This window comes from Tasmannia lanceolata, unplaced genomic scaffold, assembly GCF_043159265.1.
Source record: "Tasmannia lanceolata isolate RefF3 unplaced genomic scaffold, GAP_Taslan_0.1 ptg000006l, whole genome shotgun sequence".
Taxonomy (NCBI): Eukaryota; Viridiplantae; Streptophyta; class Magnoliopsida; order Canellales; family Winteraceae; genus Tasmannia; species Tasmannia lanceolata.
In genome coordinates, this window is record NW_027518683.1 from 14,409,336 (window position 1) to 14,421,797 (window position 12,462).

At 39.0% G+C, this 12,462-nt stretch overlaps 3 protein-coding genes across 3 annotated transcripts; all 3 read left to right on the forward strand.

The window, feature by feature from the left end:
- Positions 1-2,848: 2,848 nt before the first annotated feature.
- LOC143878409 (auxin-induced protein 6B-like) lies at positions 2,849-3,691 on the forward strand. The gene has a single exon (XM_077380702.1). It carries the CDS (start codon positions 2,931-2,933, stop codon positions 3,399-3,401), a length of 471 nt encoding a protein of 156 aa, XP_077236817.1. The 5' UTR covers positions 2,849-2,930; the 3' UTR covers positions 3,402-3,691.
- A 6,669-nt stretch (positions 3,692-10,360) lies between these two features.
- LOC143878749 (uncharacterized) lies at positions 10,361-11,509 on the forward strand. The gene has a single exon (XM_077380992.1). The coding sequence runs from the start codon at positions 10,361-10,363 to the stop codon at positions 11,507-11,509; it is 1,149 nt and encodes a 382-aa protein (XP_077237107.1).
- A 23-nt stretch (positions 11,510-11,532) lies between these two features.
- Positions 11,533-12,182, forward strand: LOC143878750 (uncharacterized). The gene is made up of 2 exons (XM_077380993.1): positions 11,533-12,038; positions 12,107-12,182. The coding sequence occupies exons 1-2, from the start codon at positions 11,533-11,535 to the stop codon at positions 12,180-12,182; spliced, it is 582 nt and encodes a 193-aa protein (XP_077237108.1).
- The last annotated feature ends 280 nt before the right edge of the window (positions 12,183-12,462 follow it).

Consider the following 12,462-nt stretch of genomic DNA (forward strand, 5'->3'; position numbering starts at 1 on the left):
CCAGGAAAAGAATAGTTGTCGAACACGCCCTAAGTAGTTGTAGAAAAATAAAAACAAAAATTCATTTTCATCGGTGGCTTCGATTAACAACAAAAGCAATCATCGCCGTTTAAAATTCCAATTTATTTTTTTTAGCAGAAGTAGGACCACCTGTTCAATGATCTAACCCTTTTATGGTTGATCCAAAACTGGTGAGAGAATGTGTTTTTGTATCATCCATATCTTACTATGGAAAAAATTGGATGGCTATTGACAAACTCTGAAGTCATATAAAACCTTACAACTATAAAGTACCCTTTGGTTTTTAATGCCTCATCAATGCAAAGTGTTTATAGCTATTTAATATCTCATTGTAGAGTTTTTATATGGTGTACGCCCTTATAGTCCCTTATTATTTAAAAAGTACTGTACGGACCACATCATAGAATGATCCGAACCGCTCATATTATGGAGCACATAGTAAATAGGTTGTTCCCAAAAAATCATTTCCATAGGATGATCCTAGCCCTCCGATCTATAGAGGTTTCCATAATATGCAGTTCTCTATAGGTCGGAGGGTTGGGTTCATCCTATGGAATTGATTTTTGGGGAGCAACCTATTTAGGTTGTGTTTCATCTTATTGACGGTTCGGATCATCCTATGATGTCGTCCATACAGTACTTTTTGAAAAATATAAAAAACTCCTCATTGTAAATGTATCTATATATATGCTTTTCTCGATCTATAGGTCCTCTATATTTATTCAATATCTGATAAGTGTAAATATCTTTATGGCTAGCCCTCTGTATAAGCATTGACAGTTGGGTTAGCATATACGCATTAACAATTAACAATTGTTTTAAGTTTTAACTTACGCAAGTTATAAAGTCCAAGATTTTATCCTTAGAAAATTCTTGGTAAGCAAGAAAAACTCTGATATTTTATGTGTAGCTATTTTGCAAAGAAGATCTAGAAGAGAATCTTACCCTTTTCCAAATGCCCAAAATCTTCAAAGTTCAAACTGAAAAGACTCCTATCTGTTCAAAATTCCTTTTTCAACCTGACCCCTTTTACTTTTCCTATCAACCTTTTTTCTTTTCCTTTGCGTATGTTTTGTTGCACAAAAGCCAGAATGGCTCGTGGGATTTGCTTTGTTTTCTCTCTCTCTCTTCCTTACCCCTCTCAGTCTCTATATTGCTAATGACACTCCTTACCGCAACTCTACAAGGTCGACACCCAAACACTACTTCCCAGTTCCCACTATTCTACGAAGTAAGTCCCAGATAAATGTAATGCTAGTCTTCTCTCTCCTTCTCTCTTAAAATAAATACAAAAATAATATTGATGTCTATAAAAATTTGAATCTTGTGAAGGCTCTCATAAATGGTAGCTCACAAGTGGTGCATGCAAGAGAAGGGCCACGTAACAAGGCAGTCAAGGCTGCACTCTTGTTGTGCTGTGAAGGTTTTTTGTTGTTGTTGGCATATTAATGAGCGCGAGGCAAATGCCCTCATTTCTTAGTTCCAAACCACTCGGAATAAACTTTTAATAAATGCCCCATTAATTTCCTGAAATAAGGAAACATGCTATTTTTCATAAATCATTATTAAATTGAAAATATTTTGAAATTACTCAACAAATCCGCTGCTAATGACACCTAGGGCTCTGTTTGGTTGCAAAAAGCAAAGAAGACGGCTGAGCATTTTTAGGAATATGAAATACCAAATGTTGTTTGGTTGTCAATTTCTAGCTCAAATTCCATTGGAATACTAGACGTGGAAGAGACATCATTATTAGCTTTTTGCTTAGGTAGCGCCTATGTGGCGGGATTGTTCCCTCTCCTATTTTTTCAATGCCAAACCTTGTTTTTGATGGATTTTAAATGGGAGAAGAGTAGAATATGTCTTGTCATATGTAATCATTACTTTTTTCTGTCTTTCTCTCTCTTTTACTATTTATTTTGTTAGTGACACCCCTCCATTCTACACATGCTTTGACATCCAACTAAATACACTACCAAAATTCCCCTAATCTTCTCTAGACAAGTCTATACATATCCCACCCTTGTCACCTCCTTGTTGACTATTACTTACACTAAAATCCCAGCTAACCAAACATTTGTTCACTTTAAATCCGCCGCTAATAATTCAGGTAACTGCGTGCCATTTCTCATAAGGGTAAGGTTATTTTGATAATTCTATTATTTTTTGGGATTTGCTAGGGACCATCGCAGAAAGCCATTTTGCGGCTGGCTGTTGCATGCGAGAGCAGACACCCAGTCTAACTTTTCAGTAGATTTTGTCTTATTCATTTAATTCATCTGAGGTGGCTAATCTCACATGGAACAGCTAGCCGCAAATGCCTTTATGCGATTGTACGTACCTAGCTGTTGAAGATATATCCGATCATTACCATATAGATCCGACCGTTGATCATCTTGGTGGTAGATTAGGGAAGATTGGTTATTTTAGGAAGGTTGGCTTGATTAGGAAATAGATTAAGTTATATCAGATAAAGAAAGATACGGAAATAGATTAAGATACATCAGATCAAGAAAGGTAAATCAGACCTTTACCTTGCCCAATTAACCGAGAATTTATATGATGCCCTACCGTCAAAGTAACAAGGGCTAGGTCTAGCCCTTGTTACTTTGACGGTCGGGCATCATATAAAAACTCCAATTAACCAATCTTCCCTAATCTACCACCAAGACAAGATGATCAACGGTAAGATCATTCTAGTAAAGATCTGATATATCTTAACTTTTTTACTAGCACATGTGGGTATTTTCGTAATACCACCTTATTTGCATTTTACCATGGCCCCCAACCCCGCGCCCCCCTTTCTCTACTTAAGACTCCACGCATCCTTTCTTTCTTCTTCTTTAGACAGAGCACTCACTTTTCCTTCTTGTTTTTTCTTCTCTGTTTTTCCCCTCTCTCTCTCTCTCATGGCCAGCACTATTAGGAAGGTAGAAAAAATCCGCCAAATCGTCAAACTCAAGCACATAATGAAGAGATGGAAAGCTACGAGTCTCCGTCGCGGATCTAACACTGACTCGGACTCGGACTCCAGTCCGGCCCGTCGCATACCCGCAGGCTTTCTCGCCGTTTACGTAGGGTCCGAGAAGCGCCGATTCGTGATTCCGACTCGTTACCTCAACCTTCCTATTTTCGTCTCTCTGCTTAAAAAAGCTGAAGAGGAATTCGGTTTTCATTCTCAAGGCGGACTTGTTCTGCCTTGTGAGGTTGGGTTTTTCAAAGGGGTTTTGAAGATTCTAGAGAGAGATGAGCACAGATTTCGTGGGTTGAAAATGGAAGAAATGCTGAATCTTTTTACCGATGTGAGTTTGGATTCTTGCAAGGAAGAGTCCAGTTCTCGCCATGGATTCACACCCCTTTTGAAGAAAGCTAAGATTTGAGAGGTGGGTTAGGGTTTCTTCACTAAGGTTTTGTATTTTATCTAGGGTTTTTTTTTTTTTTTTTCCTGTTTACTTTTGTTTGGTTCCATGAAAGAAAAGGTTTGTAAAGAGTAATACAGTGGAGTGTGTTCTGGGGGTTTTCTCAAACTATCCATGAACCCTACTTTGTGGGTTTCAATGAGATGTAACATTTTTCTTTTTTTCTTTTTTCACTCTAGGGTTTTGGAGATGAAGATGCTGATGATAATTTTTGAAATTAATGGAAAACTCTAGCTATTGCTTTTTTTTAATTTTTTTTTTCATATTTTATTTTACTTAATTTTATTGTTAGGTTTGGTTAGCAACTTTAGTTTTCAAAATTCTTATTGCAGACCAGGAGTCAACTTGTAATGTGTACTTTATTATTTAAATGTAATGAAATTTCATTCATTATAAACGGAAACCTCCGTTTGGATGCTAGAATTTTTTTAGTTCTCGGGACTTTTGTAGAATTTCCGGAGGAAGCCCACACTTGGTTGCTAGTTATATAGCGGGCAAAAAAGAATCCCACAAACCCAAGAACCAAAATAATCCCGCACGAAATCCGAGGAACCAAAATAACCAAAAGAAGAACTTTTTTCTTCCGAACAGTTCAAGCAACGACGGGATTCATAGTCCAGTCAACCAAACATGGGATTTTTATTTTACCAGGATGCTTCGAGGGAGTTTTTTTTCCCACCAATCTCCCAGGAAGTTTTTTGTTCCCCAAAAGTCCCAAGAACCAAAATAATTCTGGCATCCCCCTTGTTTTTTTTAATATTGTTGTTTTTATCATAAATATTATCATTATTAGTAAGCTGAATAAAAAATTTAATTTATTTTGTTGATTGAACCCACGCGTCTTTGATTATTTAATTTTTTTTTCAGTTCTACACACACTTGTGGGTAGTTTGTAGGGTTGTTTGTCTCTAGTGTTTAATAGAGCGGCAGGAAGGTCCATTTACCCTAGCCACTTGGAGTATTCATTCAGACATGCCATGGAGAAGTCAGTATGATTTCATGTGTAATGAAACTTTTCATCATAACTTTTAGGTTTATTCCTTTTGGATCCTTTTCTTATTCTTTTTAGTTTCCTTGGCTACTTTATTTAGGGGAAAATGATGTCAGCACAAACATGGTTTAATACATGCACGCATGTATCTTGTCTTTTAGTATTTAAAGAGCTGTAACAGGGTTATTACGGTTCCCAAAAAGCATTTACAAAGACAATTAAATATTAAAAGACAAGATACATGTGGGCATGTATCAAAACTCAAAAGCTTCAAAACATGGTTGTGCTGAAATCATTTTCCTTTTTTTTTTTTTTTTCATTTAAATATTGGGTTGAGAGTCTCATTTCAAAATTCAGATTATTATGTATTTTTTGTTGAGTTCTAATTAGGCCCTGTTTGGAATGCAGGAATTTACGGGAAAATTTTAGAAAGGTAAAATATTTTGAAAATTCTTAGTTTTACCCACCTAAAAACAAAAACAAAAGTGTTGAATTATTTATAGAGAACCAGATGAAACCAATGCTCTCTTCACTTGCCTTCTTAGAAAGGAAAGGAGAGGAAAGCACTTTCCTGAGAAAACCATCTTTGCCTGCATACTTTCTTTTCTTTTCTCGGCCAAGTGAACAAAGGAATTTTCTCACAATTTCTTTTTCTTTCTTTTCCAGTGTTCCACATCAAATTCTTTTCCTTTCCTGCAGCTAGAAAACAAGTGAAAAGAGCCCAAGAGAGTGAAAAGGGCATATTGGTCATTTGAACAAGCAAGGGCAAATTCGTGATTTCAATCTTTGGAACAGAAATCTCGGAAGGATTTGGAAAACGTTAGAGAAGACCAAAACCGTTGAGAATACGGAATTAGCTCCCATTTTCGTCCTCGTCAGTATAGTACACGTACTGTCCCTTTATGCCTAAAAGAGATAACTATCTTTTTTCTATATTCGCCCCCTTTTCTTCCTAGGACCAGCACCCTCTAGTGTATTTATGAGACTACCCTTCTTTTACATACATGCCAAGTTGGTGGGCCACGGAAGAAAGAGGGTCGTGTAAATCATTTCCCTTTTTCTAAGCTTCTTCCAGATTAAAAAAAAGGGAGATAATAAATTCGCTACAAGGGTACGAATTTATCAGCACACTAAAAAAAAGACTGTCGCTCTTTCACTTTCCGAAGCAATTATGTCGGGCAAAACCGGTTGCTGTGAAGGAAAAGTAAGGAGAAAACCGGCAGGTTTGGAATGACCTACATATGTTGATAAAGACACTAATTTGTTTTAAACTTTCCTGGTTAGATATTGATGACGAGTAGATATTTTTTGGGCGATCCAAACCATTCATGTGGACATAGATAGGGGGTGCCCAGAAAAACTTTTGGGTACACTCTATCTATGTGGCCCAACAAATGAATGGTTTGGATCACCTAAATAATGTGGGGCCCCTCTATCTATTGGCCGTGTCAAGAGGTACAAACTACATACACCCCCTCCTATCGTGATTGGCAAAGCTCATCCTTCCTCTTTCTTAGTTAGTTCGACTTTTTTTTCTTTCTTGTAAAATACATGTTCAATGTTCTTTGTATAAAAGCTAGTATTCTTGGCCTGTACTAAGCTTGGTTGTAAAACAGTGGGTCCCGCGAATCAAAGCATAAGTTGTAAGATAGTAGGCTCCACTTCATCAAATCATGAGGTAAATAGTGGATCCCACCCCATCAAAACATAAGGTGTAAAATGGTGGGCCCCACCAAATGCATGGGTTTGGGTGGAGATTGTGAGTGCAGCGGGGATATCATAATCAAAACATATAGTATAAAATGGCGGGCCGCACCCTTATTCTAGATCCACGCTATGTATCATGTATGGAATTGGAACCCAAAAGTTGTCTTTTACCATTGGCTGTGAAAATGCAAAGTCAGCAAGATAAACCCACATCGAGGCATAGAGCCCACAATAGAATAGAGCTTGAAGATGATGTAAGGACCCCCTACCTTGATCAGATGATTCTAAGCCCTTGATCTATCAAGCCTCGTTTTGGGTTCCCAATGAGGAGTTTTTATATGGCCAGTATTTTTCAAAAAGTATTGTACGGCTTACACCATAGGACGATCCAAACCGTCCATTTTGATGGGCCACAATGCAAATAGGTTGTGCCCAAAAAAACATTTCTATAAGATTATCCTAATCCTCGGATCTATGGAAACTTGCATATTATGGAAACCTCTATAGATTATAGATTGGAGGGATGGGAACACCCTATGGAAATGATGTTGGGGGCACAACCTATTTACGTTGTGCCTGCCTCTTTACTACTAAATATGGGTTTCCATGGATGCCCTTGTCCTTTATGATGCTCTTCCTCTTTGATATCTCCTTGTTTTTAGTTTTCTCTCCCTATGTTTTATCCTTCTTGTTTTATCCATCTCGGTCTTGTTTTTAATAAAATCGGCTACCATTCAAAAAAAGAAGAAGAAGAGGGCACTGATATTCCCCCCCCCCCCCCCCCGCTCCTCTTGACGGCTGGCTAATGTAGTCCCACCATTTGACCGCTCTGTCTCTCTCTCTCTCTCTCTCTCTCTCTCTCTCTCTCTCTCTCTCTCTCTCTCTCTCTCTCCACACACACACACAACAGGAACAATTGGTGGGCCCAACATAAACCATTGGTGGAATGGTGGGCCCATCTTTGAACAACGTAGGCCCCGCTCATACCACACCATAGGATAATCCAAACCGTCCATTTGATGGGCCATAAACGTAAATAGGTTGCGTCCCAAAATACTTTTCCATAGGCGGATCCTAGCCCTCCGATCTAAATATAAACTACATCTTATGCAACCTCTATAGATTGTAGGGTTGTGATAATCCTATGAAAATGATTTTTGGGGCACAACCTATTTACATTGTGGCCCATCAAATGGATGGCTCGGATCATCCTATGGTCTCGACGGTACACTTCATTTTCAAAAATATGGGTGGGGCCTAAATTGGTACGAACCACACCATAGGATGATCCAAACCATGGACGGCTTGGATCATCCTATGCTGTGGACGGTATGCTTCAATTTGAAAAATATCGGTGGGGCCTACGATTGGGCCTTAATGTTAGTGTACGACCAACTCCATAGGATTATCCAAACCATGGACGGCTTGGATCATCCTATGTCGTGGACGGGCCTTAATGTTACTGTACGACCACAGGATTATCCAAACCATTCATTTGATGGGCCAACCCTTTTGGGGGCACAACCCATTTACGTTATGGCCCATCAAATGGACGGCTCGGATCATCCTATGGTTTGGACGGTACACTTCATTTTCAAAAATATGGGTGGGGCCTAAATTGGGCCTTAATGTTACTGTACGAACCACACAGTAGGAGGATCCAAACCATGGACGGCTTGGATCATCCTATGTTGTGGACGGTACGCTTCAATTTGAAAAAAATCGGCGGGGCCTACGATTGGGCCTTAATGTTACTGTACGACCAACTCCATAGGATTATCCAAACCATGGACGGACGGCTTGGATCGTCCTATGTTGTGGACGGGCCTTAATGTTACTTTACGACCAACTCCATAGAATGATCCAAACCATTCATTTGATGGGCCACAATGTAAATAGGTTCTGCCCCAAAAATCATTTCCATAGGATGATCACAACCCTACAATCTATAGAGGTTGCATAAGATGTAGTTTCTATTTAGATCGGAGGGCTAGATCAGCCTATGGAAATGATATTTTGGGACGCAACCTATTTACGTTTATGGCCCATCAAATGGACGGTTTGGATTATCCTACGGTGGTATGGGCGGGGCCTACGTTGTTTAAAGATGGGCCCACCATTCCACCAATGGTTTCTGTTGGCCCACCAACTGTTCCTGTTGTGTGTGTGCGGGGAGAGAGAGAGAGAGAGAGAGAGAGAGAGAGAGAGAGAGAGAGAGAGAGACCGGTCAAATGGTGGGAAAGAGACATATCCTAACGTTTAACGTTGGGGGGAGGACGGAGAATATCAACGCCCAAAAAAAAAAAAAAGATTTTTGGAATGTTATTAAGCTCTAATTGCCAATTAAAAAAGTGTAAAAAAACATAAGTGTGATTATTGAAACAGGGTTTTTTTTAATTACACTGTTCTTCAGATGACAATGATCAGATTAAAAAAAAAGGACCAATTACCAATGGGGGACAAACATTAGGCAGAATTATCAACTGGACCCAGGCTTTTCAGAAATTACGAATGGGGGACGAAATATGTACGGATGGAAAATTGGGGTCGAAAATGCCCTTTGCCTTTCTTAAAGACCACGTTGCTTTTACTTTTGTACTTTTACCTTTTCCCTCTTCTTTACTGTATCATTTTCTACTTTGGGGGTTTTTTAACGTAGCATTGGACGTGGGAAAACTCAACAAACACGTGAGTAGTATTTTTGCAATGTTTTTGTTTTCTCATATCTGTATTATCTTGTTTAGGGTTTTGTATTTTGTTGATCTCTAATGATTTGTAGTGGAAAACCCTTTTTGAGAGTTGAAAACCCGATTTCAGGTGGCTACCCTATTTTGAGGTTTTGTTTTGAGAGTTGCAAACCCTGTTTAGATATTTAGTAAGCCCCATTTAGATACTTGAAAACCCCTCTTTTATAGGCCTTAAAACCTTTAACAAACCCCTTTTGGAGAGTTAAAAACCCCTCTATTATAGACTTTAGAAGCTTTGAAAACCCTCTCCTAGAGAGTTGAAAACCCCTGTTTATATATAATCCAATTTAGATAATGGATAACTCCCTTCATAGATTTGAAAAGCCCCGTTCTATAGTCTTGAAACCCATCTAGATACTTGATACCCCCAATTAATCACATGATAAGCCTTTTTGTCCTTGAAAACCCTCCCTTAGATATCTGTTAACCCCAATTTAGGTACTTGATAATCCCTTTGGGACCTGAGAAGCCCTCTATAGACACTTGAAAACCCCAATTTAGTTACTTGATCAGCCCTATTTTAGACTTGAGCCCCCCTAGCCAACCATGTTTATTGACTTCATAACCCTCCTTCTTGAGACTTTAAAACCCCCATTTAGAGTGTTGACAACCCTGTTTAGAGATTTGAAAACTCCCTTTTTTCAACATTGTTCTTCTGACATCTTGTGTGTCTTTGCAGGTGTTTAAAAAAACCGAAACAATGGTTTCTCTTCTTTTACACTATGATGGAAAATTGAAGGATGAAGTTTCGTGGGAATATATCGGTGGGAGGAAGACATTCTTATCGATTGGACGACGAATCAATTTCCAACAATTTAAAGTTCTAATCCAGAAAAGAATCGGAACTATAGAAGGGCAGGTGATTGAATCCATAAAGTGTCGATACGTTGTTGATCCATATATATCCACTTTAATGGATGTCGATAATGATGATGCCTTCCAAACCATCATGAGGATGTTTGACAAAGATGTGTTTAATTCTATGATGATATACATATTCAAAAGCATTACTGACAATAGTAGAAATTCATTGTATTCGTCAATGCTGCCTCTAAACAATGTTTCTATTACGGGACCCTCTAATAATGTAGCCATTCCGTCTACTTCGAATCCATCCCAAAATCTTCCTCGAGAAGCAGAAAATGTCAATCATCCCCCGCGTTTTGAAGTGGATTTGCAAAGAGACTACGATGATGAACTTGATGGTACCAATATAGGAGGTGATTCAACACAACCGACTGTAAGGTATTGTCCTTCTTTACCAATGGTTTTTCCCCTTCAATATTTGAAATAAAAAATTAATCAATCTACTAGCCTGATTATATATTGTTCAACTATGCAGGTCTCGCATTGTCCTAAATGAAGAATTTACACATGATTTGACGGATCATGCCATTGAAGATATCCACGACAGACAAAGTGATGGAGACTTGGAAATGCACTTCAATAATGAATTTCAAGATGATTTTTGTGTCATGAGTGGTTATTTTGAAGAAGATAGGAATGATGATGATCATAGTGACGATGACGAGGATCATCATGATGGCATTGATGATGATCATGATGTTGATGATGGAAATCTTGGTGTCCCTCATGACAGTAGGCTGCAAATGGAAGTAGATGATATGTTTGTTGGGGCTCATGAGGTAGATGCTGATAATGTTGAGATTGAGAAGTTAACTTGTGGGGCAATGTTTGCAGATATGAAACAGTTCAAGCAGGTAGTTCGAGAGTATGCAATTCGGCAAAGATTTAAGTTTGTGAAATCAAAGTCAACACCAAAAAAATATGCCGTTCGATGTAAGGAAGAAGGTTGCAAATGGCGTATATCTGGCATTAATAATATGACTTATGTGTTAGTGAAGACGTTTGTTCCCGACCATACGTGCACAACTCAACTAAGGGGCAATGATCACCCTCTTGTAACATCAGCTTGGGTTGCTAAGACATGCTTACGCTTATTCGATCGCCCAGAAGAGATCGGGACAAGGATCATAAGAGAATATATTAAGATGCATTGGGGTATAACTATAAGCTATCGAAAAGCGTACATTGCGATGAACATCATCCTTGAAATTAAGTGTGGGAATGTTGAGGACTCTTACCGCATATTGCCTGCACTTTCAGTTGAGATGATGAGAAGAAATCCTGGCACCTATATGCGTGTTTTCCGTGGAAGAGATTTACGTCCAAGGGGAGATGATAGGTTTGTTCGGTTATTTTGGACATTTGGTCCCAGCATACGTTCCTTTAATCGAACACTCAGACCTATAGTTTTGGTCGATGGTACACATCTACGAGGAAAGTATCTAGGAATCTTATTGATTGCAGTCGGGGTTGACGGTAACAACGGATTATTTCCATTAGCGTTTGCAGTTGTCGAGACCGAGAACGAAGATAGTTGGAGGTGGTTTCTTAGGTTGGTGAGAGAAAACGTAATGTCAGCGGAGACGAACGTATTCACCATATGCTCTGATCGACAGAAGGGGTTGATGCAAGCAGTACCTATAGAATTACCTAATGCAAATCATAGTTATTGCATGCGTCACCTCGCCGCCAATTTCTATTCTGTGTTCAAAGATCTTTTACTAAAGAAATTGTTTTGGAGAGCTGCCGGGCATTGAGAGAGTGTGTTTTTAAAGAAACAATGGAGAAGATTAAGGAAATTAATGAAAATGCACACAAGTGGATAAGTGACATCCCCAAGGAACATTGGGCTAGTTTTTATTTTAAGGGGGATAGATATGATGTATTGACGACCAATAGGTCGGAGTGTTTCAATGCTGTCTTGAAGGATGCGAGAAAATTGCCGATTGTATCATTGGTAGAACACACTCGATGGAAGACTTCTGACTTCTTGCAGAAACGTCAAGAAATGGGTCAAGGTTGGCAGACAAAGTTGACCCATTACGCAGAAGAACATATGACATTGGCAAGGGAAGAAAGCCGCCAATATACAGCTTATCGAATAGGTGTTCATGATTATGAAGTAAAGTCCCTTCAAAATGTTGATGCTGTGAACCTACACCTGCAAACATGCACCTGTCGTGCTTTCCAAACGATTGGACTACCGTGCGGACATGCCATGGCAGCTATTGGCATCACAGATTTTGATCCTTACGATTACTGCAAAGAATGGTATCATGTACAGAGGTATCGAGATACATACGATGAGGTGTTGCACCCTACACTTGATCGGACCCAATGGCAAGTTCCTGCAGAACCTTTAATGACACTATTACCACCACGTGCAAAGAGGCCACCTGGAAGGCCGCGTACGAGAAGAACGGATCATGAATTGCAAAGCGGATTACATTACAATTGTACCACATGTGGACAACTTGGTCACAACAAAAGAAGTTGCAAAGAACCTCCCATCGTAAGACAACCTGTTGACGAAACTGCCATTGAACCTTCTGCACCTATTTTCAACAGGTACGTGGTATACATTATATGAATTATTCTATTTTTATAAAAAAATATTTTTCAAGAATAATTAACTGTGGTGCTGGTATTTTTTAGGTCTGGTGTACCTTGTGAACCTCCTTTCTTCTTGTAAAAGTGTGTTCCTGAGACA

Excerpts from the sequence above, each read along its gene's own strand:
- LOC143878409 (XM_077380702.1), top strand. The coding sequence starts at position 2,931 with ATGGCCAGCACTATTAGGAAGGTAGAAAAAATCCGCCAAATCGTCAAA.
- LOC143878749 (XM_077380992.1), top strand. The coding sequence starts at position 10,361 with ATGAGTGGTTATTTTGAAGAAGATAGGAATGATGATGATCATAGTGAC.
- LOC143878750 (XM_077380993.1), top strand. The coding sequence starts at position 11,533 with ATGGAGAAGATTAAGGAAATTAATGAAAATGCACACAAGTGGATAAGT. Across the intron at positions 12,039-12,106 it reads GAATGGTATCATGTACAGAG|AACCTTTAATGACACTATTA; the intron begins GTATCGAGATAC and ends AAGTTCCTGCAG.